Source organism: Capra hircus, chromosome 8 (assembly GCF_001704415.2).
Source record: "Capra hircus breed San Clemente chromosome 8, ASM170441v1, whole genome shotgun sequence".
Lineage (NCBI taxonomy): Eukaryota > Metazoa > Chordata > Mammalia > Artiodactyla > Bovidae > Capra > Capra hircus.
The window spans coordinates 29,194,444-29,221,221 of record NC_030815.1 but is presented as its reverse complement, the minus strand read 5'-3'; the positions used below and the strand labels follow the sequence as shown (position 1 = coordinate 29,221,221).

The window sequence follows — 26,778 nt, the reverse complement described above, 5'->3', positions numbered from 1 at the left end:
AACAGTCATGATAGCCAAGATGGAAAGAGAGAAGGGCTCCTGGCTAACACTTTCTTGATGGGTAGGTAGATTGCTCAGTAGGACTATCCAGATGGGAAGGATAAGAGGAGGTAAGGGGCATCTCCACTTATGCAACTTCCTCCCTGCTTTGACCAGAAACTTACGTGAGAAAATCTTTGGTCCCTGCCCCTATGAAAGGAAGTATTCTAACAGTATGGCTGAAAAAATCCAGGGCTTGAGTTTAATCTTCGGTGACCCAGGAACCTTCTGTTCAGAAAAGCTCCAATCAAGTAACCATTTCATCTGGTCTTATAGTTGAACAGCTGAAAATTACATTTTGTTGAATATTTTAAATACATTTTTATCTGTTGGACATGACTAGATATTTGTACAAATTGAAGATGCAATCATCAAATAAACCAGGTAATCATTTGCATTCCTTAAGAATCGGAGTTTCAGTGATGATATAATTATAACATAGAAACTCTTACCGGCACACATATATACAAAATAATTGTTTTGTTTTTATACACCACACTAATTCCTGAAAACTCTGAAAACTAAAGCTTTACACTTATTACCTCCCTATCTCACTTTTTCCCCAGTCCCTGCCAAATGGTTGGGTCTTTTTATTTCCTCCTAGTTTCATTACAAGTTGAAAGAACCAGTTAGTTTTAGAACCAACATACAATTCTTGGGGTTCTACTCTGAGGCAGGTACCAAGATCTGAAGACACAGAGATTATATCAGGATCCCTGTCATTAATGAGCTCACCATTGATCCAATAAAATAAATAATGGCCTCACATTATAGTAACTTGGTATCAGAACATGTAAAAGGACCAGATAGCCAAACCTGAGGAAATGGGAATAAGAGGATCAGAGAAGGATTCCTAGAGCAGATGATGTTATAGCTGAGAACTGGTCCATATCTAGAGAAGCTAAAGCTGCTAAAGACCCGAAGAGGGAGAGTTAAGGAAAAAAAAAAAAACCAACCAGATGAATTCTACTCAACATATTGCTTCTGTATCAATGAATTTGTTTTTGTTGTTTAGTCATTTAGCTGTGTTCCACTCTTTGTGACCCCATGGACTGCAGCCCACTAGACTCCTCTGTCCATGGGATTTCCCAAACAAGAATACTGGGGTGGGTTACATTTCCTTCTCCAGGGGATCTTCCTGACCCAGGGATCAAACCCATGTCTTCTGCACTGGCAGGTGGATTCTTTACTACCGGCTACCAGGGAAGTCCATCAATGAATTTTATTTGTCCTCAAATTATTGTCCTCAAAGGGTGTGGTTAATTGCTTCTATTCTTAAGAAACCATGTGAGAGATTCGGAGAATAATCTAGTTCAAAAAAGATGAAAGTTGAAACAAAAGCAATGACAGTGGGGTGGGGTAAGTAGAGATAGATGAGAGAAATTTCTCAAGTAGGTTTAGTAATACTAGCTGACTGGTTACACAGATAACTCAACAGAAAGAGGGTAGGGATGACTACAGAAATTCCAGTTACCGTGGCTTTGCAGTTTTAGCAAAACAGGCTAAATGTCTTGTGAACATGTTGAGTTTAAAATAAATGTAGAGATGTCAGGTATGGGTGTAGGTACACAAGTCTGAGCTGGAGGATATTTAGGAGTCAGAAAGTAGGTGGTACATGAAAACAGAGCAAAATTCTTTTTCTCCCTATTTCTCTCTCTCTTTATCCCTCCATCTCTCCTCATGTCCTCTCTCTCTCTCTTTTTTTCCAACCCTTCCCTTCTTTCTCTCCTCATGTCCTCTCTCTCTCTTTTTTTCCAACCCTTCCCTTCTTTCTTTTCTCCTTCCCCATTCAACATAGATTAAGAAGATAAATAAAAGCAGAGAAAAATATAATATGATTTCCTTAGAAGCACAACCATAATGGGGAATAAACATAACTGGATCTATAGAATTTAATCTGACTTATTTGTTAAGATTTACAAATAATTTTATTTCAGTAAAGTTTTCATTACTGCAGTCTTTACTAGAGAAAACTGACATCTATACAGGTGAGTATGAAAAATGTGATCTATAAAATATGCAATAGCTGAAAAGTAAAAAGTAGTCCTGAATTTCCTATTTTCAAAAAGGCCTATAGTTTGCTAAAAGTGGTATGGTATTCTAGTCAGAAACATAGCACAGCTGAATGGATACAGCAGAAGATGTAGAAATAAATCCTACCAATAGTTTTCATTTTGGACTATCAGATCAACTAAGATTTCAATAGAAAAGGAATCAATAAGTGGCACAATTATATACATTGATGAAAAGAGGAAGCTGTTCTACGTAAAGGAATTTTTTTTTAGTCAATAAGCAGATGAATTGAGAATTTCTTCATTCATTTTTCCATTATTTCTTTTAGCAAGGAGCATCTACCTCCTTCAGTTTCTGAGCTGTCCATATCATTCCTCCTGATCATCCCCTTTTGTTACCTTTATCCTGGCAAACAGATGAATAACCCAATCGTCTACATATTGGCTAATGTCAATGACAGTAACACTGTGAGATGATATTATATAACCAATAGGGATCAGGTTCAAAATTTGTTTAGACCCCTGCATATGCTAACTTCTAAAATAAGAGGTATAAAATGCCTGGCAAAAAGAACTATACATAGTGTGTGTCATTTATTTTCAGAAGATATTTGTCCATCTCTACCACCAACTGCCCTCTCCTCACAAGAAATCTACCCCTTCATAGCTGTCCAGACCCTTTTTTTTTCTGTAATTTCTGCAGGATGATGGCTCCTTAAGCCTATTTTTGTATTCTGTATATTTAAATAAAATATTTGAGTGTTAATAAAACTCTTAGTTCTTGAAAAGCAACAATAAATAAAAGCAAATATATTCATTGAGTACTTACTAGGTGCCAGAAGGTTTACCATACTCATATGTATTACGTTGTAAGTAAGTTGTTTTATCTGTTTTACAGATAAGGAAACTGAGGCACAGGTCAGTTAATGCCAAGGACAGGAAAAAAAGACAGTCCAACTACAGAACCTGTATTTTAACCACTACACATAAAATAAATCAGTGAAGTTTTTTTTTTAGTGTTATGAAGCAAGCAAATCTCTCTTCATAAAAGGGTTCCATAGTTAACCAACTTTGAAAACACTGCATACGTGGACATTTACGTAATCCACTTCAGTATTCTTGGGCTTCCCCTGTGGCTCAGCTGGTAAAGAATCCACCTGTAATGAGGGAGACATGGGTTTGATCCCTGGGTTGGGAAGATCCCTGGAGAAGGGAACAGCATGCCACTCCAGTATTCTGGCCTGAAGAATTCCATAGACTGTATAGTCCATGGGGTCGCAAAGAGTAGGGCATGACTGAGTGACTTCCACTTTCTCATAGGTTTGAACAATGTGAACATAAGCTATTCACATAAGTTTGGGGGAAAGTAAATATTAAAAAGCAGTTATATTGCAAGGAAATGGACTTAATTTTGCTTCTTCCATTGCTCCTCAAACTTTGGAATCTGTTTTCACAGAGTTTCTAATAATATCTTCCAGAACTGATATCTGTGGACAAGATTTTGGGAAAGTGTTCAGAGATGGACTCTTACCTGTGGCACTGAGAGATTTGGAGGTTCGTGGCTGTCCCACAGGACAAATTCAAATGAATCTTCAAAGATTTCTCCACCAAAGTGACGATAGTAAATGATGCCATTGAACAGATCCCTCTGAATGAAGCCAGGGACTGGATAGCCTATGGAGTCCACAAAATACCACATACCTTTGTAACTGTCTGTAGGTGTTGGGGTAAAATAATTTTGGATTTATCTACAAGTTTTTTCTCCCTAATATGTTGCATGTACCCAAGGAGTATTTTTTTAAGTGTAGCTGATTTACAATATTGTGTTAGCTTCAGATATATATCAAAGTAATTCATATTTTTTCCAGATTCTTTTCTATTATAGATTATTAGAAGATACTGAATATAGTTCCCTGTGCTATACAGTAAATCCTTATTGCTTATCAATTTTGTGTATAGTAGTTTGGTTGAGGGATCATTATTAAATGCTCTTATCAAAGCAGAAGAAGAAGGAGGTGACAGCTTAGATGATAAGATGGCATCACTGACTCAATGGACATTAGTCTGAGCAAACCCTGGGAGACAGCAAAGGAAGGGAAGCCTGACATGCTGCAGTTCATGGAGTCAGTCTCAAAGAGTCAGACACAACTTAGTGACTGAACAACAAAAATCAAAGCTTATAAATAATAAAGCATAAAAATTAAAATTACTACCTCTGCCTTAGTATATAGAAAAATTAGCATCAGACAAATATTTTCAAGAAACAGTCTTAAAGTCAGCCAAGATGGCAGAGGAGAGAAAGACCCTGAGCTCACTTCCTCTCATGGGCATACCCAAATTATAACTATCTTCAGAACACCCATCAGTGAAAAAGTCCAGAACATACCAGAGGAGATCTACAATCAAGGTTATCAAGAAGAAACCACGATAAGGTTGGTAGGAGGACTACAGTCACAATACAGCCGAGTATCATACCCCAGGGTGGGCAACACACGTACAGGAGAATAATTACAAGTGCAGAGTTTCTCTCAAAGGACTCCAAGTCTAAGCCCAGGGATCCTGCACTTGGGAAGATGAGCCTCCAGGGCATTTGACTTTGAGGACCTATAGGGTTATTTTTGATAGTCCCAGACAGCTGGGGGAAATAGAGTGTGTGCATGCCCACTCAGTCGTGACTGACTCTTTGCAACCCCCTGGACTGTAGCCCGCCAGGCTCCTCTGTCCATGGGATTCTCCAGGGAAAACTACTGGAGTGGGTTGCCGTTTCCTCTTCCAGGGGATCTTCCTGACCATGGGTCTCCTACATCTCCTGCATTGGCAGGCAGATTCTTTACCATTGCGCCACCTGGGACGTGGGGGAAATACAGACATCACTCTTAAAAGGCACACCAAGAATCTCACATGCCTCAGGACCCAGAGAAGAAGCAGTAATTTGGCAGAAGTCTAGGTCAGAAATTAAAAGATGCTTGCTCCTTGGAAGAAAAGCTATAACAAATTTAGACAGCATATTAAAAAGCAGAGACATGACTTTGCTGACAAAGGTTCATCTCGTCAAAGCTATGGTTTTTCCAGTGGTCATGTATGGATATGAGAGTTGGACCATGAAGAAAGCTGAGCACCAAAGAAATGGTGCTTTTGAACTGTGGTGTTGGAGAAGACTCTTGAGAGTCCCTTGGACTGCAAGGAGATGAAACCAGTAAATCCTAAAGGAAATCAGTCCTGAATATTCATTGGAAGGACTGAGGCTGAAGCGCCAATACTTTGGCCACGTGATGCAAAGAGCCAACTCATTGGAAAAGACCCTGATCCTGGGAAAGACTGAAGGCAGAAGGAGAAGAGGATGACAGAGGATGAGATGGGTGGATGGCATCACTGACTTGATGAACGAGTATGAGCAAGCTCTGGGAGCTGGTGATAGATAGGGAAGCCTGGTGTGCTACAGTCCATGGGGTCACACAGAGTTGAACACGACTGAGAGATTGAACTGAACTGAACTGGGCTGAACTTGACTATGCTAGATTGAACTGAACTGGACTGGACTGAACTGGAGTGGACTGAACTGGGTCAGAACCACTTGCTTGTCTAGGAGAACCTCCTGGAGAGACAGGAGGCAACCAGTGTTCACTCTGGGGACACAGATACTGGCAGCAGTCATTTTTGGGAACCTGTTCTACCACACAGACACTGGCTCTAGCAAGCACCACTGTGGAACCCTCCTTCTAGCTTATTAGGGCCAAGACCAAGCCCTGATCCAGGCTACAGGCCTGGGGGCTCCAGTGCTGGGATGTCTTAGGCCAAGCAACTAACTGGGTAGGGACACAACCTCATTCAGGCTGTCTTAAGACCTCCTGAGCCAACAGTTGCCTCTGGACACAGCCCTGCCCACCAGAGAGGACATGACCCAACTCTAGCCATCTCTGGGTAGACATCAACTCTAGAATAGCCTGGACCCCAGACCCATTCTCCAGGGAGCCTGCTGTAGCTTCTGAACTAGTTGTATTCACCAGTGGGCAGGTAACAACTGCATAAAACCCCAGATATTCAGCCTGCAAACACAGCCTGACCAACTGGACCATGGTCCTGTCCACTAGCAAGCCAACACAAGCTTCAGGACTCCCCAGACCCTGCACTCAACAGCGTCAGGAAGTAGTCCCACACACCAGTGATGCAAAACCAGCTCTAGGACCCTAGGTCCTGTAAGTAGACTCTAGTATCTGACTCTGCCTGCCAGCGGGCCACACTAGCCCTAGGACCTGGTTCTACCCACCACTGGGTGGTAACAGCCCCAGAGTCTCCTGCATCTTGACCCAACCCAACAATAAGCCAGCACTAGTATCACCTTGTGACCTGGTCCCACCAACCAACAGCCAGCAACCTCCACGCAATGCAGGGCCTGGCAACCAACTGGACAGGGACTAAACCAAGCATATTAGACTGCCTACATAGTCAGCCCAGCACAATAGGAAGACACACACGTCCCCTAGAGCATATCGCTCGGGTGATGAGAGGGCTATGTGTTGCTAGGACACATATGATATCTCCTACAAAGGGCTGCTTCTCCAAGATCAGAAAGCATAACTAACCTACCAGATACCTAAAAATAAAAACAGCAATCTAGGTAAAAGGAGGCAATAAAGGAATGTGTTTCAAACAAATAAGATAAAACCCCATAAGAATAACTAACCAAAATAGAGAAAGGCAATCGACCTGAGAAAGAGTTCAAGGTAGTGATTATAAAGATAATCAAATAACCCAAGAGAAAAATGGATGCACAGCATGAGAAATTTTTTTTAATGAAAAGTTAAAAAATATGAAGGACAAGCGGACAGAGATGAAGAATACAATAACTGAAGTGAAAAATATCCTAGAAGGAATCAAGAGTAGACTAAATGACATAGAGGAACTGATCAGCATGCTGGAAGACAGAGTAGTAGAAACCACTGATGCTAAGTAGGCAGAAGAAAAAAGATGAAAAGAAATGAGGACAGTTTGAGAGACCTCTGGGACAACATCAACCCCCCTAATATTCACATTATAGGAGATGCAGAAGGAGAAGCGACAGAGAACCTATCAACATATTTGAAGACACGTCAAAAACTTCCCTAACCTGGTAAAGAAAACAGCTATCTAAGTTTAGGGAGTACAGGGAGTCCTATATAGGATTTACTCAAAGAGGAACGCACCAAGACACATTATAATTATAATGGCAAAATTAAATATAAAGACAGAATATTAAAAGTGGCAAGGGAAAAGCAACAAATAATTTATAAAGGAACCCTACATAAAGCTATCAGGTGAATTTCAACAAAAATTCTGCAGGCCAAAAGAGAGTGGCACAACATATTTAAAGTGATGAAAAAGAAAAACCTACAACCAAGAATATTCTACCCAGCAAGACTCTTGTTCAGATTTGATGGAGAGATCAAAAAGTTTACAGGCAAACAGAAGATAAGCGTTCAACGCCACCAAACCAGCTTAACAAGAAGTGTTGAAGGAATTTTAAGAGAAAAATAAAATACCACAACTAGAAACATGGAAATTGCAAACGGAAAATGCTCATTAGTAAAGGCAAACATACAGCACAAAGTTAGTAAGTCATTCACACACAAAGATACGAGGAAGATTAAAAAACAAAAGTGGTAAAATCATCTACATCCACAATAAGCAGTTAAGGGATTCATAAAACAATTGGATGCAATATATGACATCAAAAGGGCTTCTCTGGTGGCTTAGCAGTAAAGAATCTGCCTGCCAACACAGGAGACACAGGTCCAATCCCTGGGTTAGAAAATCCTCTGGAGAAGGAAATGGAAACCCACCTCATTATTCTTGCCTTGGAAATCCCATGGACAGAGGAGTCCATGGGGTTGCAAGGGTTGGACACAACTTAGCAACTAAACCACCACCATGACATCAAAAGCAGTGAGGAGAGCAGAGTACAGGGTTATTAAAATGTATCTGAAATTAAGACACTGATGAAAGAAACTGAAGACAACACAAACAGAGGAAAAGATATATCATGTTCACGTACTGGAAGAATTAAAATTGTTAAAGTGACCATATTACCCAAGGCGATCTACAGATTCAATGTAATCCCTATCAATATACCAAGGGCATTTTTCACATAACTAGAACAAATAAGTTTAAATTTTGTATGGAAACACCAAACTCCAGATTGTCAAAGCAATCCTGAGAAAGAAGAACAGAGCTGGAGGAAACACACAATGACTTCAGACTGTACTACAAAGCTACAGTAATCAAAACACTATGATACTGGCACACAGCAGGCACACAGATCAATGGAAAAAAATAGAGAACCCAGAGATAAACCCATGCACTTATACTCAATTAATCTACAACAAAGGAGGCAACACTATACAATGGAGAAATGACACTCTCTTCAATAAGTGGTGCTGGGAAAACTGGACAGTATGTGTGAAACAATTAAATTAGACCATTCTCTAACACCTTATGGCTTTCCTGGTGGTTCAGACGGTAAAGAGTCTTCCTGCAGTGCAGGAGAACCAGGTTCGATCCCTGGGTCGGGAAGATCCCCTAGAGAATTCTTGCCTGGAAAATACCATGGACAGAGGAACCTGGTGGGCTACAGTTCATGGGGTTACAAAGAGTTGAACACAACTGAGCTGTGAACTAATACCATAGACAAAAATAAGCTCAAAATGGAGTATAGACCTAAATGTAAGACCTGAAACCATAAAACCCCTGGAAGAAAACTCAGGCAGAACACTCTTTGACATAAACTATACTGAGGTTTTTTTTTGGCTCTGTCTCCTAAAACAAAAATAAACAAATTGGACCTAGTTCAACTTAAAAGTGCAATGAAAGAAACTATCACCACAACAAAAAGACAGTCTACTGAATGGGAGAAAATATTTGCAAATAATATGACAAATAAGGGATTAAAATCCAAAATACACAAATGGCTCATATAACTCAATAGCAAAGTAACAAAAAACCCAATTAAAAAATGGCAGAAGTCTAGAATAGACATTTTTCCACATAAGACTTAGAGATTGCCAACAAGCAGATGAAAAGATGCTCAATACCACTAATCATCAAAGAAATGCAAATGAGATATCATTTCACACCTGTCAGGATGGCCATCACAAGTAAGAAATGGCTAACACAAATAACAAATGCTGGCAAGAATGTGAAGAAAAGGAAACCTTGTACACTCTTGGTGGGATGTAAATTGATATAGCTACTGTGGAAAGCAGTATGAAAATTTCTTAAAAAAACTAGACATAGAATTTACCATATATTCCAGCAACTCCACTCCTAGATATATACTTGAAAAAAATGAAAATACTAATTTGAAAAGATATATGCACCCCAATGTATATTGCAGCACTATTTACAATTGCCTCAATATGGAAGTAACCTAAGTGGACATTAATAAACGAATGGTCAAAGAAGATGTGCCATTCACACACACACACACACACACACACACACATAATGGAATACTACTCAGCTATTAAAAACAATGAAATTATGCCACTTACAACAACACAGATGAACTTGAAAGCTATTATGATAAATGAAATGTCAACCAGAGAAAGGCAAATTCTATATGATATCACTTACATGTGGAATCTAAAAAGTAGAACAAGTGGTGAATGTAACAAAAAGAAGAAACAGACTCACAGATACAGAGAACAAATGAGTGACTACCGGTGGGGAGAGTGAAGGGAGAGGGGCAATATAGGGGTATGGGATTAAGAAACACCAACTGCTGTGTCAACTACTATGCATAAAATAAAGCAGCTTCAAGATACATTATACAACACCGGGAATATAACCGTATTTTATAATAACAATAAATGGAGTATAACATTCAAACATTGTGGATCACTATGCTGCACACCTAAAACATGTAATATATAGTGCATCAACTATATCTCGATTTTTTAAATAATCTATTAAAAATAAAATCAAATATGTTTAAAACACAAATAGTCTTAGGTAAAACTGCTTGACGCCTATTTTGTCAAGCTCCTTACCTATCTACTTCAAAAAGTAGTTGTGAAATTATTCTAACAAAGTGTAAATAAAAGTTATTCATGAAACTTTTTATCAATAATCTAGAATAGGTCAAAATATCTCTTCAACCATACTTGTCCTATCACCTTATATCGTAGACTTAATTTTTCATAGTGTGATGGTTACCTTGAGGCCCAGTTCCAGGTGGACAGATCAACTTAACCTAAGTCTCAGTCTTCCCATCTGTGAAATGGGAATAATAATAATAGCATCTTACCTCATAGACTTGATGTCTCTTTTAGCACAAATTCTGACACAAGTGATCTTAACTGCCCAGCACTCACCTATCAGTCCTGGCGCTGGTTTCTTCATGATCTCTCCAGCTTGTGGGGGTTTCGTGATATTAAAGAAGATGTAGTCATCACTGGAGTCCACGTCTGAAGCTCTCAGCATGGAACCCTGGATTAGTATGGTCTGCCCCTCTTCCAGTTCAATCACAACATTTGTTATGAGGAATGGTGGACTGTCATCTTTGGGCAAGATGTTGATGGGAAACTTATGTTGGATGCTGTGTTGGCTGTCAAATATCCTGAAGACCACAAAGTCTTTGGTGGAGTCACTGTCATCATGGTGATATCGAACGACTCCAGCCTGAAGGTCAGCCACAGTGAAGAGAAACCCTTTCCCCCCTGATGGAAAAAACAGAGATGAGGCAAAATGAGAAAGATATGGAGGCAGCAGGTTAGTAAAAGCAGCACTACAGGAGCGGGTGTGAAATGGAAAGTAGGGCAGCCAATACTTTCCTCACCTGGAAAAGCCATAGATGGTTTAGTGGGCTCTGGGGCTTCAAAGACCCAGTTTTGAATACTAGCTAGTTGTAACACTTATTAGCAGGGTGGACTTAGGCAAGGTATTTAATTTATTTGAGATCCATATATAAAACAGAGATAATACCTACCTAACATTCCCTCTTAAGAATGAGAGAGCTCAAACATAGTGTATCTACAATAAGTATTAGTTGTTCTTCAATTCATTGTTATCAGCCGACAGCACCTCTTAGAGTAGTGGCTGCGAACTAGCAACATCAGCACGATTTGGGAAGTCATTAAAAATGCAAGTTCTCAGGCCCTACCCCAGACCTACTGAATCAGAAATTCTGCTACTGGAACTCAGCAATCCATGTTTTATCAAGCCCTCCAGGAGTCTAATGCTTGCTAACGTTTGCGAATCACTGGCTTAATGACCAAGAGCTTGAGCTGTGGTGGCAAATGGCTTGAGTTCACATACCAGCTCAGCCACTTTCTAGACCTTAGACAAGTCAATTTCTCTTAGTCTCAGGTTCTCACTTGCAAAGTAAGAATAACAGTACCTTGCTTCATAAAGTGGATGTGCGATAAAGTATGTAGAATGCTTTGCACAATTGGACACAAAGTAAATGCTTAATAAATGTTTGTACTATTTTCTGCCTCCTCTGAGCCAGAATATCATTATGGAGTATGACTCTCTGCTTCATTTCTATAGTGTTGATAAACATTGCTTCACTCTGCACAAACTACTAATATTTCAATTCTTTCTGCAGATGGCCCACAGCTTTTCCCACTCCAGATGGTTTTATAGATCAAAAATGAGTATAGTGAACACTATTGGTTACTTGCCCATCAGCCACTTTCTCCTCCTTCTCAGTACCAGAATCCTAGTCTTATTTGGAATGATGACATAACCATTTAAAAATACTCAGGTTCCCAGACTCTGTTGCACCTAGGGGATAGTATGCAACTAGGTAAGAGATGTAATTAGACTTCATTTCTTCAGGCTCCTAGGAATAGTTACACAAAGCAAACTTGGATGGCATAGCTTTTTTTAATTCTTCTTTTTCTTTGTCCCTTCCCCTAATGCTCATTAGAAACCTAGATATATAGGTACCATTCTGTGACCACTGACAGGGCAGAAAAGAGCTGCTGGCATCATAAATACAGAATATCCATCTCTATGTAACTTGTCACAAGAAGAAAGTAACTCTTGAGTTTTAACTTGCTGTAGTTGGAGTTTTCTTACATGCAACTGAATACCCATCCTAATTTATACATCCAGCTTGAGCTAAGCTCCCATTGTCCTAGGATTAAGCAAAAGAATCTATCATTTTTATTTCTATTTTATTTTTTTCAGAATTCCTAATCAAATATAGTGATAAACAAGAGTTCTCTTTCTGCTTTACAAATAGGTAAACTAAGACGATAACAGAATTAATTCCTCTGTGCTCCTTACAAGGAATAGACTATATTATTATTAACTATGGATATTTTTATTAGGGCCATTACTTTAACTACTACCCTTATAATTATACATAACTACCACCACTTTACATAACTACTACCCTTATAATTATAAAACCACTTCTTTTAAACTATGGTAGCTGCTACTAATAACATAAGAGCATAATTATTACTAAAGTATTAACAACATGTTTTTCTGTTTTTCATTGCATTTCTCTGAACCAGAGAAATGAAAAGGACATATTTTGTCTTTAAACTGGGCTAAAATCATCAGTTAAGGAGTATATTTAGAGGGTTCATAAAGCAAATCTGAGATTTAAATAATGGCTCAAATATAAAATATCATTCATAAATGGTCACCCATTGATTTGAGCATCTACTACAAAAGTCAATGGTTTCAAGATCTCTGGACCTAGGGAATATGATAATTCATTGAGAAATGGAGCCCAAGAAATAGCATATATATCCTGTTAAATACGATTTGCTTTCGAAGAAAATAATTGTTGGGTTTAATTCTAAGTTACAAAGTTTGTTCTTTCACCTCTCACAGTAAGCCGTCCGTGCTGCAGGCCATCCACAGTGACTACCTGGACAGCATGAATGTCATCATTGTCCACAATCTGAAACTGCTCCCATGTGATGGCCCTAGACTGTCCCTCCAGGAGATTCAGACCTACAAGAGAAAACAAACAAACAAACAAAAATGTCCTGCAAAGTTCTACAGCATGCCAAGATGACTACTTTAAGACAAGAGCAACAAATTTTCACCCACAAAACTAGGTAAAAATTGTATCTTCAAAAGCTTCTCAAGAAACTACAATTTAGCTTTAACATTTTTACTATTAGTAATATTAACTCTAACCTGATTCCTTATGAACTATCCTTTAGAGGCATAATGGTTCCAAAAGTGAATACTAGAAAGAAATAACAGACGTTATGTTCACAAGGGTCTCTAGTTCAAAAATGTACACAAGGAATTTTTCAAAGGCTGCTTTAACATATTTTAAAATGGGCAAGAGTCAGAAGTGCTTTCACACATAAATTCTAAGAGCATAAGCAGCCCACAGGATAGAGTATTAAAGTGGTTAAATAGTCATTAACTGCACAAATACAGAGCTACTGTGCTAGGGGAGTGTTTAATGGCGTTAGACAGGAAGAGTCTGAAACTTTGTAATGAGGGCTGTGTTTTAGTGTAGACGCTAATAAGGAAGGGATTTTTGTAACTAAAGGAATTTAACAATAAAAGCTTCTCCTTGGACCCAGCATACTGAAGGGAATGTGGGGAGAAAGGGAAGTGCTGCTCAGAGCCAAGAAGACAGAATCCAGACTGAACACCGCGGTTAGAGACAGGGAGCTGTAGTACCATCACCCGTTCCCATTACCCAACAGACTGAAGAGAACCTTGAAAGGTGGCAAAGCCTTTCAAAGAAACAAGTGTCTTTACGAATTATGGATTTCTCATGGTATAAGCCCAGTAGTAGGATTGTTGGGTCATATGGTAGTTTTGTTCCTAGTTTTTAAAGGAATCTCCATACTATTCTCCCTAGTGGTTATATCTATTTTCCTTAATGTTTACTGCAGCACTACTTACAATAGCTAGGACTTGGAAGCAACCAAAATGCTCATCAACCAGTAAATGGATAAAGAAGTTGTGGTACATATATTCAATGGAATATTACTCAGCCATAAAAAGGAATGAATTTGAGTCAGTTGAACTTAGGTAGGTGGACCTACAGCCTGTTATACAGAGTGAACTAAGAAAGACGAAAACAAATATCATATACTAACACACATATATGAATCTATTAAAAAATGGTAGTGATGAACCAATTTGCAGGGCAGGCATAGAGACATAGACAGAGAATGAACTTGTGGACACAGTAGGGGAAGGAGAGGGTGGGATGAGTCGAGCGCACAGAAGCATATACATTACTATGTGTAAAACAGATAGCTAGTGGGAAGTTGCTGTGTAACACAGGGAGCTAGCCTGGGGCTCTGTCATAAATTAGGGGGGTGGATGTGGGGGGTGGGATGGGAGGGATTAAGAGGCAGGGTATATATATATATACCTGATTCACATTAAGGCTGATTCACATTGTTGTACAGCAGAAAACATCACAACCTTGAAAAGTAATTTTCCTCCAATTAAAAAAAAAAAAAAGAAACAAGTGGATGAAATTTAAAGACTGTGTACTGGTAGACACAGTTAATGCATTAATGCTTCCCCTCAAATCTGCCTGGCTTCCCCTGCCCCCGATGTTGACAAACTGCCCACTTTCTAGCCTGGCAGCTCCAACAAATTTCCCACAATCCCCACACAGCAAAGCCCTGGCCGCCATCATTGCTTCATCTTCTGATGTCGCTGCCTTCAACTGCCCACCAGACCAAGTTTTGGCATGACCTTCCCTGTGACCATGGCCAGGTCTCACACCATAGGACTCAAGGAATTTGTACAGTGACTGCTGAGAAGAGCCAAGTGACACAATCCCGGACATGTGGGAAGTTAACCCCAGTGAGGCAACTGACTGAGGTGAGAGAAGAGATGGAAGATGCTGACACGTGGTTGTTCACCCCTTCCCAACCCCACCCCTGACTCTTCCCACACAGACTGTTTCCATCTCCTCCTGGAGACATCAGCACTACTGAGCGATAAAGCTTTGTTTTCTTGTAAAACTACGACCAGCTCAGTCAAACCATCTTTCTATTTGCTACCCTCCAAATTCCCAACTTCCCTTCCCCTTATCCCAGATTTCAGTACAGGTTAGTGCATATAATCTGCCTCAGGGGCTCTTTGCTAGGGAACCTGAGTTAAGACATACAGGAATACTGAAAGAAACAAAAAGAGAGAGAGAGAGAGGAAGGAAAGAGAGAGGAAGGAAAGCGAGAGAAGTGAGGGAGAAGAAGAGAGCAGAAGGAAAGAAGGCAGGGAAGGAGGGATGAAGGGAGGACAATGGCTGGTAACAAGGATTTTGAAGTCGAGAGTGCACACTACAGCACAGAACAAGGCATCATGGGATGCAGCAGAGGAGCAAGCAAGAACACTAGAAATTTATGTAGCAAGATATTGATGGTGATTATGTTTTGTGGTGGAGTAATGAGTAATTTTATCCAACTACTATTATTTCATTCACTTATTCATTATTATTAACTCTACTTATTGTGCTTTCCAAGTTTTCAATGATCTTATATTAAGTTCATAATAATAAAATTTTATTTTAAAAAGAAATCTGATGTCCAAAGTAGTGAAAACCAGATCCAGAGCTCTTAACAAGCCTAGGTTTCTCAGATCACACGTAAACATGCAGACCATTAAGTCTCTATGCTGTATACTAAACTTTGCTGTTGTTCAGTTGCTAAGTCAGGTCCAGCTCTTTGCAACCCCATGAACTATAGCACACCAAGTTTCCTTCATTATCTCCTGGAGTGTGCTCAAATTCATATTTATTGAGTATTGAGTCAGTGACGCCATCCAACCACCTCATCCTCTGTCGCCCCCTTCTCCTCCTGCCCTCAATCTTTCCCCTCATTAGGGTCTTTTCCAGTGAGTTGGCTCTTTGAGTCAGGTGACCAAAGTATTGGAGTTTCAGTATCAGTCCTTCCAATGAATAGTCAGGGTTGATTTCCTTTAGGGTTGACTGGTATGATCTCCTTGCAGTCCAAGGGACTCTCAAGAGTCTTCTCCAACACCACAATTCGAAAGCATCAAACTTTAGATCACCAATTCCTTCTTTTCTCTCATTATCCCTCAAGTAGAGGTAGAACAGGACAGAAAACCAGATTGTAAATGAAGGATGCCCAACTGATATTGTTCATCCCTACTGAAACTCACATATATATAAACACACACATGGTGTGTTACCCATGTGCAAGCACACACATACACACACGTGCACAAAAGATAATCTATATAAGCTGCCACCTGAGGATTTAAATCAGACAGAGATATTTTCTGTGTTAAATGAACCTACCAGCACTGCTTGAATGCCATTGATGGTAACAGCGGGAAAGGGAAAAATCTTCACTTACATTTCACATTTACATCTGATCTAAATATATACACTGCATTGTAAGTCTTCTCAGAAATGAGAAACAGTACAAGGCCTTCTTTTAAAAGAAGTAAAGTGAGAGGAAATCGACATGGCAGAGTAGGAGGATGCAGAATTTACCTCCCTTCTCCCTCCCACCTTATGAACACATCAAAAATACATCTATACATGGAGCAATTCTCACTGGAAACGGACTGAAGACTGACAGAAAGACCCTTATGCAACCAAGGCTAAAAGAAAGTTGTTCAGGAAGGGAATAGAAGTAATCACAGAGGGGTCTACACCCCTAGGAGGGGCCACAGGACAGGAGGGGCATTACAAGGATGAAGATATTCCTGGGGAATGAGTGGCTTGAACCATACACTGGGTGCACCAGCCCTGGGGTCAAACGGTGGGAAGATCATTGGCTGGTTTGAAAACCAGTAGGACAACAGGGCTTTAAGAGAGCTAGAGTCTACTCATGAAGAACCCGCACATTCTTGTTTACTCCCAGTATAAGACGGAGAAAGCAGATTGAAATTACTCAGGACACTGGCTGGCTTCTCTCACAACTGCCTCAATGCATGCCCTGGCCCATGCTGAGTGCCCTTCCCAGCCCCACTTGCTCAGAGGCACAGCTCCCCACTAGAATGAGGCTGCTACAGCTGAGGAGAGTGCCCAGTTGTGGGGGATGGAGCTGGCTTGGGCCCAACCCTCACGGCTATTGCTCTAGTACCTTGGGACCTGGCCCTACCCCAATAGGGTGGTGGTGTTGGCAACTGAGCAGAGAAGCCCTGGCTCATACCTGGCTCTGGCTCCAGCTCCTCCGTCTCCGGCCGCAACACCTACCAAGCTGATAGAGACCACTATGCTTTCATATCAGATCCAGCACTCCCATGAAATCCACAGGGAACATGCACAGACTGTATAGACATGTACAGACTGTTTCCACACAAGGACATGCATTTAAGACCACGTGGGTAACTTTACTTCGTTTTATAGGACAGAAAAAGTTAACGAAAGCAGGAGCATGGAGAATTTTATCTCAAATGAAAGAACTAAAAAAAGAAACCTATAAAACCATCCAGTGAAACTGAGATGAATGAATTACCAGATAAAGAATTTAAAGATTAGTAATAAGAATGCTAACTGAGGGGAAAGAAGAGATGAGCTAGAGAATCTGAAAAAGTCAAAACTGAAGTATACAATAACTGCAATGAAAAATACACTAGAAATAATTAACTGACTAAGTGACACAGAGGACATATGGTGTTCTGGAAGATAGAATAATGGAAAATATCCAGTCAGAACAACAACAACAAAAAACAAATTTTAAAAACTGAAAACAGTTTAAGGGACCTCTGGAACAACATCAAGCATAATAACATTTACATTACAGAGGTCCTAGCAGGAGAAGAGAGAACAAAAGAGGTCAAAGGATATTTGATGAAATTATGGCTGAAAACTTCCTGAACCTGAAGAAGGAAACAGATTTCCAGGTACAGGAAGCATAGAGCGTCCGAAACAAGATGAAACCAAAGAGAATCACACCAAAACATTTTATAATTAAAATGGCAAAAGTTAAAGAGAGAATTCTAAAGGCAGCAGGAAAAAAACAAAGAATCACATACAAGGGAACTCTCCTCCCCCAAGGCTATTTATTAATGGATTTTTCTGCAGAAACTTTGCAGGTCAAAAGGGAATGGCGTGATGTATCTAAAGTGCTAAACCAGGAAAAACCTACAACCAAGGATATTTTATCCAGAAAGATTATCCTTCAGAATTAAAGGAGAGATAAAAAACTTATAAGCAAAAACTGAAAGGGTACATCAACATTAAACCAGTTCTTAAAGAGATGTTAAAGGCTCTTTTCCAAGTTGAAAAGAAACGAATGGGTTACAACAAGAAGTAAGAATTCATAAGAAAAGAAAATTCCACTAGTAAAGACAAATATATAGTAAAGGAAACTTGCACAGTAAAAGACACCATAAACAAAATGAAAAGACAACTTAGTGAATATACAAGCATATAAACAATTCACACAACTCAACAGCAAATAATAATAATCCAATTTAAAAATGGTCAGAAGATTTGAATAGACATTTTCCCAAAGAAGATACATAGATGGCAAACAGGCACATGAAAAGATGGTCAACATCGCTAGTCATCAGAAAAATGCAAATCAAGAGCACAGTGAGATATTACTTCACACCTCTCAGAATGACTGTCATCAAAAATAGATGGCAAACAGGCACATAAAAAGATGGTCAACATCGCTAGTCATCAGAAAAATGCAAATCAAGAGCACAGTGAGAATTACTTCACACCTCTCAGAATGACTGTCATCAAAAGAACACAAGTAACAAACGTTGGCAAGGATATAGAGAAAAGGGAACCTCATACACTGACCCTAATGCTGGGAAAGATTAAGAACAGGAGAAGAGGGCGACAGAGGATGAGATGGTTGGATGGCAGCATCAAATCAATGGACATGAGTTTGAGCAAACTCCAGGAGATAGTGAAAGACAGAGAAGACTGGCATGCTGCAGTCCATGGGGTCACAAAGAGACAGACACAACTGAGCAACTGAACAAAAACAAAACTGGTGTAGCCACTGTGGAAAAGAGTAGAGAGGTTTCTCAAAAAACTGGAAATTAAACTGCCATATGACCCAGCAATTACACTGCTGAGTATACTGGAATAAAACAAAAACACTAATTGGAAAAGATAATTGCACTCCAGCGTTCATAGCAGTATTATTTACCATAGCCACCATATGAAAACAACCAAAGTGTTCATTAACAGATGAAAGGATAAAGAAGATATGGTTTATACATACAATGGACTATTACTTAGCCATAATAAAGAATGAGAGTTTGCCATTTGCAACAATCTGGATGCACATAGAGCATATTGTGCTTAGTGAAAAAAATCAGAGAGACAAACACCCTATTTTATCACTTAAGTGTGGAATCTGAAAAATAAAATGAATGAATATGAGAAAACGGAAACAGGCTCACAGATACAGAGAACTAGTGATTACCAGTGGGAAAAAGGAAGAGGGGAGGTGCAATATAGGGAGAATTAATTAAGAGGTACAAACTACCAAGTATAAAATAAATAAGCCACAAGGATATATTGTACAATACTGGGAATATAGCCAATATTTTATAACTTTAAATGAAGTATAATATATAAAAATATTGAATCAGTATATTGTATACCTATAACTAATGTAAGACTGAAAGTCAGTCATATATTAAAAATAAGAAGACAAAGCAGTTTAAACTCTTCATTATGTATTTTCATGTCCATGCAACCCAACTTAAAAATAAGATAATGGATTATAGTCTGTGTCTTTCTTTGATTCCTTTGAACAATTTTGAGTTAGAGACCTTTTCTCTCTCAGTCCAACTACGCTCGGTATCACAAACAGTCACTTTTTTGCCTCAATCAAAAAGGGACCTTTTTGGCTTATCTCCTGTAGAGGAAAGAACTTAATTTCAGGACACCAGAATCCTCACTTTAATTTTCTCACCCTGACAATAGGAAAAACAAAACCAAACGAACAACTAGATACCCATAGCCTGTATGGTTTCAGTTGCTTTGTGTGTAAAATAGGAATGCTGCTGCTGCTGCTAAGTCACTTTGGTCGTGTCTGACTCTGTGCGACCCCATAGACAGCAGCCCACCAGGCTCCCCGGTCCCTGGGATTCTCCAGGCAAGAACACTGGAGTGGGTTGCCATTTCCTTCTCCAATGCATGAAAGTGAAAAGTGAAAGTGAAGCCGCTCAGTCGTGTCCGACTCTTAGAGACCCCATGGACTGCAGCCCACCAGGCTCCTCCGCCTATGGGATTTTCCAGGCAAGAGTACTGGACTGGGGTGCCATGCCTTCTCCATAATGGGAATAAAGCTACCTTTTTTCACTGACCAGTGTACTCTCTTGTCTTCCCTTCCCTGTTCTGTTTGACTCCTATATTGCACTTCACCTGTGTTCCAGGACACTCGCGGGGCATTTGTATCTGCTGTTCTGATGGCGATGTGGACTGTAATAGGTGCGCTCTTCTCAAAGAAGAAGTCATAGACCTCCAACTCCACCTGTAAACAAACAGTTGAATATGAACTACATATTGACAATTTATAATATAAAATACCATTAATTCTGGGATATATACCGCAGATGGAGGAAAAACTAATTCAGTTTCTGCTGTTGCCTGACCTCATTTTTGACAATGTAATCTCACTTTTTCCAGCTCTATGTCTTATTCCTTAATTTATCAGTGTTTTTAAATTTTCTTCTCTATGATTGAAGTTCTTAACCTGAAATAAGCAAATATGCTAGCAATGTGTCCCTGCATTTGTTCAGGAGACTACATCAGTCCAGCATGAGACCGCTTCAGCTTCCCGTGAAGATATAGGATCTAGAGCAGTGGTTCTCCACTGTGATTTCATCCCCCCAGGAAGCATTTGGGAATATCTGAAAACATTTTTGGTCTCATAAATAGGTATGCCCACGGAGGTGCTACAGGCATCTAGTGGATAGAAGCCAGGGAGGCTACTATTAATAACATCCCACCATGACCAGGTCAGTCCTTACAACAAAGAATTAGCCACTTCAAAATGCCAACAATGTTGCAGAGATCCTGATCTACAGGCAGCTATCCCACTAGATATATTATTAAATATCTATATTTTATTTGCTCCCTTGAATTTCATAGCTAATAAGTAGGCTTATACATTTTGAACTTTATTGCATGCTATGTGTGTATTACACCTGGTGCTGACAGAGAAGGATGAGGTATAATATTGTAAAGGAAGGCAAGCCACCTACTTTGGAAGAATGTGTGGTCCATTTGAGAGGATAAAAGAAACAATTAGATAGTACCGCATCAGCAAATACTACATTAAAAAGAGAGAGTCAAGAGTGACAAATACACACATTGAAAATGAAACTATACTGATATGGGTGGTATCATTTTGGTGGTGTTGGAGAAGACTCTTGAGAGTCCCTTGGACTGCAAGGAGATCCAACCAGTCGGATGGCATCACTGATTCGATGGACACGAGTCTGAGTGAACTCCGGGAGTTGGTGATGGACAGGGAGGCCTGGCGTGCTGCAATTCATGGGGTCGCAAAGAGTCGGACACAACTGAGTGACTGAACTGAACTGAATATAAATATATATTAGATTGAGCCCTATCACTAAGGAACTTTCCTCTAAGATCAATGTAGTACCTACTGGAGTGAAGTTGGATTTTCATGCCTACAAGAGACTGCCTGGTGTAACAGCTGAAGGGAGGATCAGCTAGCTTAAAGCTGCACTGGCCATTGCTCTGCTCGCAGAAGTCTCACCCCAGGTGGCTTCCGGCCAAAAGAACTGAGCAGTGCAAAATCTCCACTGAGAAAATTGAAAGTCACCTTCTAACAAAACAAACCAAAAGAGCACACACCTGGACACGTTCTGCTCTAGTGTCACACTGTACAAAGCCAGACATAGCACATACGAAGCAGACAGGGCAGCAGCGCTCTGTTTGTGGATGTGGGAGAAAACTGGACATCTAAAGAAAAATTACCTCGTGCTATGGCTTCCCTGGTGGCTCAGAGGGTAAAGCGTCTGCCTGCAGTGCAGGAGACCTGGGTTCGATCCCTGGGTCAGGGAGATCCCCTGGAGGAGGGCATGGCAACCCACTCCAGTACTCTTGCCTGGAAAGTCCCATGGACAGAGAAGCCTGGCAGACTACAGTCCATGGGATTGCAAGGAGTCAGACACGACTGAGCAACTTCACTTATGGGAGAAATGAGAAGTGAAGACAGGAAAGGAAAAACCAGTTGCCACTTACTATTATGAAGTGAAGAAAATAAAAGTAAAGGGCAAAGCATGGCATTTATAGTCCGCCCTTGAGACTAAATGCTAAAAATGCCTAAACTAGATAGAGGGCAATTTGGTAACCCCAGGGACACATATTTCCCTTAATAGACCTGAACTCAAGTCTGTGTTAACCTGCTTATTTAAATTTTATATCATTTTTTAATCAACGTGCTGGTAGGTCTACAAGTTTGTGAAGGGTTATTGTGCACAAGTCTGTAACCAGCTGTTCTCTACTCTCATTGAATACAAAACAAGAGGAGAGAGGCAGAAATAGCAGAAATGATTTAGATTAGATAGAAAGACAACTTTCCTGATGAAAAGTGATAGTGAAATGAGTCTTTTTAATGAGAATATAGAATCTCCTACCCTGAGTAAGCATTATTACTTAAAATTAAGGACTCCAGTAGAAAACCTTGATGGAAAATAATATAAAATAACTTATTAATGAAAAAATTATAAACAAATAGAAGTTAGACCATCTCTAACTTCAGTGGTCTATGTAATGCAAGAAGGCTGTTGGAGGCACCAGAGTTCTCTAACTGGTGAACCTGGGGGCCAAATGTGGCCTCAGAAATGTTTTGCAGCTGGTATTTTATGTTTTAAATTTACAATGTCTTCTATGTTTAAAAGTTGAACCTTTTTTTTAATTTAAATTTAATTTAATTAGAGGCTAATTACAATATTGAAACTTTTTAACTGAAGTATAGTTGATTAACAATGTTGTATTAGTTTCAGGTATATGGCATGGTGATTCAGTATTTTTGCAGGTGATAGTTCATTATAAATTATTAGAAGAAAAGGGCTACAATTCCCTATGCTATACAGTATATCTTTGCTGCTTATCTACTTTATACATAGTTAGTTTTTATCAATTAATCCCATACCCCTACTTTGTCCCTCCCCCTCCCCTATCCCCTTTAGTAACTACAAGTTTGTTTTCTAGGTCTGTGAGTCTGCCTCAGTTTTGCATAAACATTCACATGTATTATGAAACTTGAAATATTTTTACCAAAAAAAGTAGAGCTTTCCAACTTTTCTTAAAAAAGGAAAGCTACAGCAACACTGGGTGCATCCATATTCTCACATGCAGCAGTCAGCTGGAGCTGAGTTACATCTGCTTCCTAAATTGCCAGCTCCTTCCTCACTTCCCCCCAGTCTCCCTCCGGATGGCTTTGTTCATTTGCATCACCTGCCTGGTTTGCATCTTGATTTGCAGTGATTGATTCTCTTCTTAGAGAGATTTTAATCACATACTGATGCCCAAATTCCATTTCCAGATGTTCTAATTTAACTTTCCTAAGGAGGAGATAAAAAACAACAACAACAACAATTTGGTATTCTTAAAGTTCTCTGGTGACGCCAATATTTAGCCAGGGTGGAGGTGGAGCACCAATTTTGTGATTAGAAGGAACTCTTCTTTTGATTCCATGTCCAGCACATATGGTTTATATGACTTTGGACAATGAGGCAGTGACCATACAAGGTAACCTGCAGGCTAAAGAGAAGTGGCCTCTTCAATGACTCTCTGAATACCAAAGAGTCTGGCAGCTTTGTCTCTCTTCCCTCTCACCTCATAAAGTCTCCTCTCAGAATGGCTGCTGTTTGGTGGCTGATAGGCAATCTGCATATCTCTTAGATCCTTCCAGGTGAAGGAGGACACTGGTCTGGTGTGATCCCACAGGTGAGTCACATAGCCCTGGAGCGGAGCTTTAGTAATGTTGAACACCAGCAAGGGTTTGGGGGTCTCATCCTCTTCACAGTCCAGAACCGATGTAGTCAGTGAGGTCAGGATGAACTGATCCACTTCCAGAATAAACATGGCCATGAATGCAGCTCTTGGAATCTGATTGGGAATTCCAGGTCTGATATAGACAGGCAGCCACGCGCGCTCTGACTTTGGAAGGAGAAAGAAAAGATAAAGGGGAGAACTATAAATGAAGCTATTGATATAATAGCAGGGTAAATCGCATGATATTTAACACAAAGTCACAGCCTAGAGGGTGCATCCAGCAGCGATCTGAATCATTTAGAGAGATTTTAATCACATACTAATGCCCAAATTCCATTTCCAGATGTTCTAATTTAACGTTCCTAAGGAGGAGATAAAAAACCACCACAACAACAATTTGGTATTCTTAAAGTGCTCTGGTGATGCCAATATTTAGCCAGAGTTGAGGTGGAGCACCAATTTTGTGATTAGAAGGAACTGTTCTTTTGATTCCATGTCCAGCACATATGGTTTATATGGCTTTGGACAAGTCACTTAACTTCTAAATTTCAATTTCCCCCGCCTATAACATGGACATCCTAGAGGTCCTAGGTACTGAGTGAGGATTACAAGAGATAGCCAACGTAAAGTACAAGGACTTGCCTAGCAGTCCAGCGGCTAAGACACTGCACTCTCAATGCAAAAGGCCAAGGTTCGATCCCTGGTTGGGGAACTAGATCCCACAAGCCACAATTAAGTGCTTGCATGCCACAACTAAGATCTAGCAGAGCCAAATAAATAAATAATTGTTTTTTAATCTTAAGAAGAAACAAAGTAAAGCACTAGCAGTGTCTGGCACACACAACCAATAAAGCACTAGCAGTGTCTGGCACACACAACCAACCTTCCCTGGCCACTCCATCCACCCCTTGTAGGTTTCAAAGGTGACAATGGCAGAATGAAGGAACCTGTCCTTATAATAGCTGCTCATGAAACTGAAGGACATTTGCTCAGTCGTGTATTAGTTAGGACCCTGGGTCTCCAAGTGAGGAGTAGGTCATCAAAATTGCAAGTTACTCTTCAAGATAGAAATACACCTTCCCCAAGTGAGAGAGCTATGAGAAAGAGGCTCTCACTGTGGGGATCTCCAGAGAAATCATGATCTTGCAACCTGGGATCTGAGGTCCCAACAAGTGCTATGGGCAGAAAGGATCCTCAGCAGAAGATAACTGGTCGTCATAGAATTTGATGTCCCCCATTATTGGGAGACCAGGCTTAATGATCAGAGCCACATGAGTGCAGTACTGCTGAACACTGGATATTTATATAACAGAATGTTTAAAATGTAGTTCTTCATGGCTTAGTCTCAACTGAAGTTCCAAGAGAGAGCATTTCAAAGACAATGTGAGACAGGTATTATAGGCAGAATTTACAAAACAAATTGTCTGGAACCAGTTCCAGACTCTAGAACCTTCTCACCCACTCTAAGAATATAAAAGGGTTGAGAGAAGTAAGAGAAAGAGATTTATTTACAGACAGAAGTTGCTCTGTGTTGTGCTGAGTCACCGCCTTGATGCCTCACACTGTATGCCCTCTATGAAGAGGAGGGGAGGGGGGGGCAATGCTTCATCCCTTGTCCCAGGTGTCAGGAGGGAAGCTTCTATCACACCAGCCTTAAATGTGTGTTTTACCAGTGGAGCACACAGGGGATTGATGTTGGGCTCATCCCTGAGGAAGCTAAGTGGCCAGGGGCAGAAGAAACGTGGTATCTGTGCTGGGATCACTCTCTAGTCCTTGTTTGCTGCAGGCAGGAATATGTGAGTGCCCTCAGATATGGAGCAAGTGGGACAGAGCGTTGATCTAGGGTCATCTGGGTCCCTGACCTTTAGGTGCGTCTATGAGAAGCCAAAAATCTCCACAGAAAGAAGCTGGAGGTGGAGGTCATATCCTAGGAGCACTGGGAGGAACTGCAATTGATTAATCAGGCTAGAAAAGATGAGAGGCCTTTGCAGAGGGGAATCTCCAGGAGAACAAGGAAATTGCCCTGAGACTAGGAAGAAGCTTGAAACACCCACCCAACTCAGAGAGCACAAAGCCATATTCTTTCAATGCCTGGTCAAATAAGACCTCTCTCTCCAAAAGTCCTCCAAAGCCACCCACTTCTCAGCCTAGAATTTCAGAAACTAGCCAGCAAGGCTCAGAGAAAGAGAGAAAAGCAAGAGAAACAGAAGGTGACAACTCCTCTCCCTCCCACATGGTGGTTTATAAAAACAAAAGAGTGATAAGGCTGAGAGTTTAGACTGTGTAGTTCTAATGTGCCATTGAAAAGCATTTGAAGATTTATAATCAAGAATGAGGAAATCATAGTATAAAAGGATTGGTTCTGAACAATAAGAAATATTAAACCTAGAGGTTAAGCTTGAACAAATATTACTTGAAACACTAACAAAATGGATACAAATGTCAAAAGAGTACACTTGAAATAAAAGATGAAGCTAAGTATCATAAAGTATAAAGATGATATGCTAGAATGAAAGTTGTGGATTATGTTAACCAAGCCTGGTGGTGGGTAATTGCAGTGAGAAAGGGTAAATAGGATCAGACCTCATAATATATATGAAGGAGACAAAAGACTTCATTGTTTTTTTACTTAATATGTTAAAAATAAAGGTTAAAGTATTTTTTCAATTTAGAACTAAATTTAAAAAATAAAAAATAAATTTTAAAAAATTTTAAAAAAGAACTAAATTTTTAAATGGGATATTAAATAAGTAGAGGCAAAGGCAAATAAAATATAACCTAGAGTGCAAGAAAGCATAAAACAAGATGATAGGGAAAAAAACAGAT

At 39.9% G+C, this 26,778-nt stretch overlaps 1 protein-coding gene across 1 annotated transcript in view; it reads right to left on the bottom strand.

Moving 5' to 3' along the window:
- FREM1 (FRAS1 related extracellular matrix 1) overlaps positions 1-26,778 on the bottom strand; it is a 179,345-nt gene that overhangs the window by 109,144 nt on the left and 43,423 nt on the right. The window contains exons 6-10 of the mRNA XM_013965901.2: positions 23,794-24,117; positions 20,344-20,452; positions 12,870-13,001; positions 10,400-10,744; positions 3,583-3,725 (exon numbers count right to left, since the gene is read on the bottom strand). Of these exons, the coding sequence (XP_013821355.2) occupies positions 3,583-3,725; positions 10,400-10,744; positions 12,870-13,001; positions 20,344-20,452; positions 23,794-24,117 (1,053 nt within the window). The remainder of the gene's footprint in view (positions 1-3,582; positions 3,726-10,399; positions 10,745-12,869; positions 13,002-20,343; positions 20,453-23,793; positions 24,118-26,778) is intronic.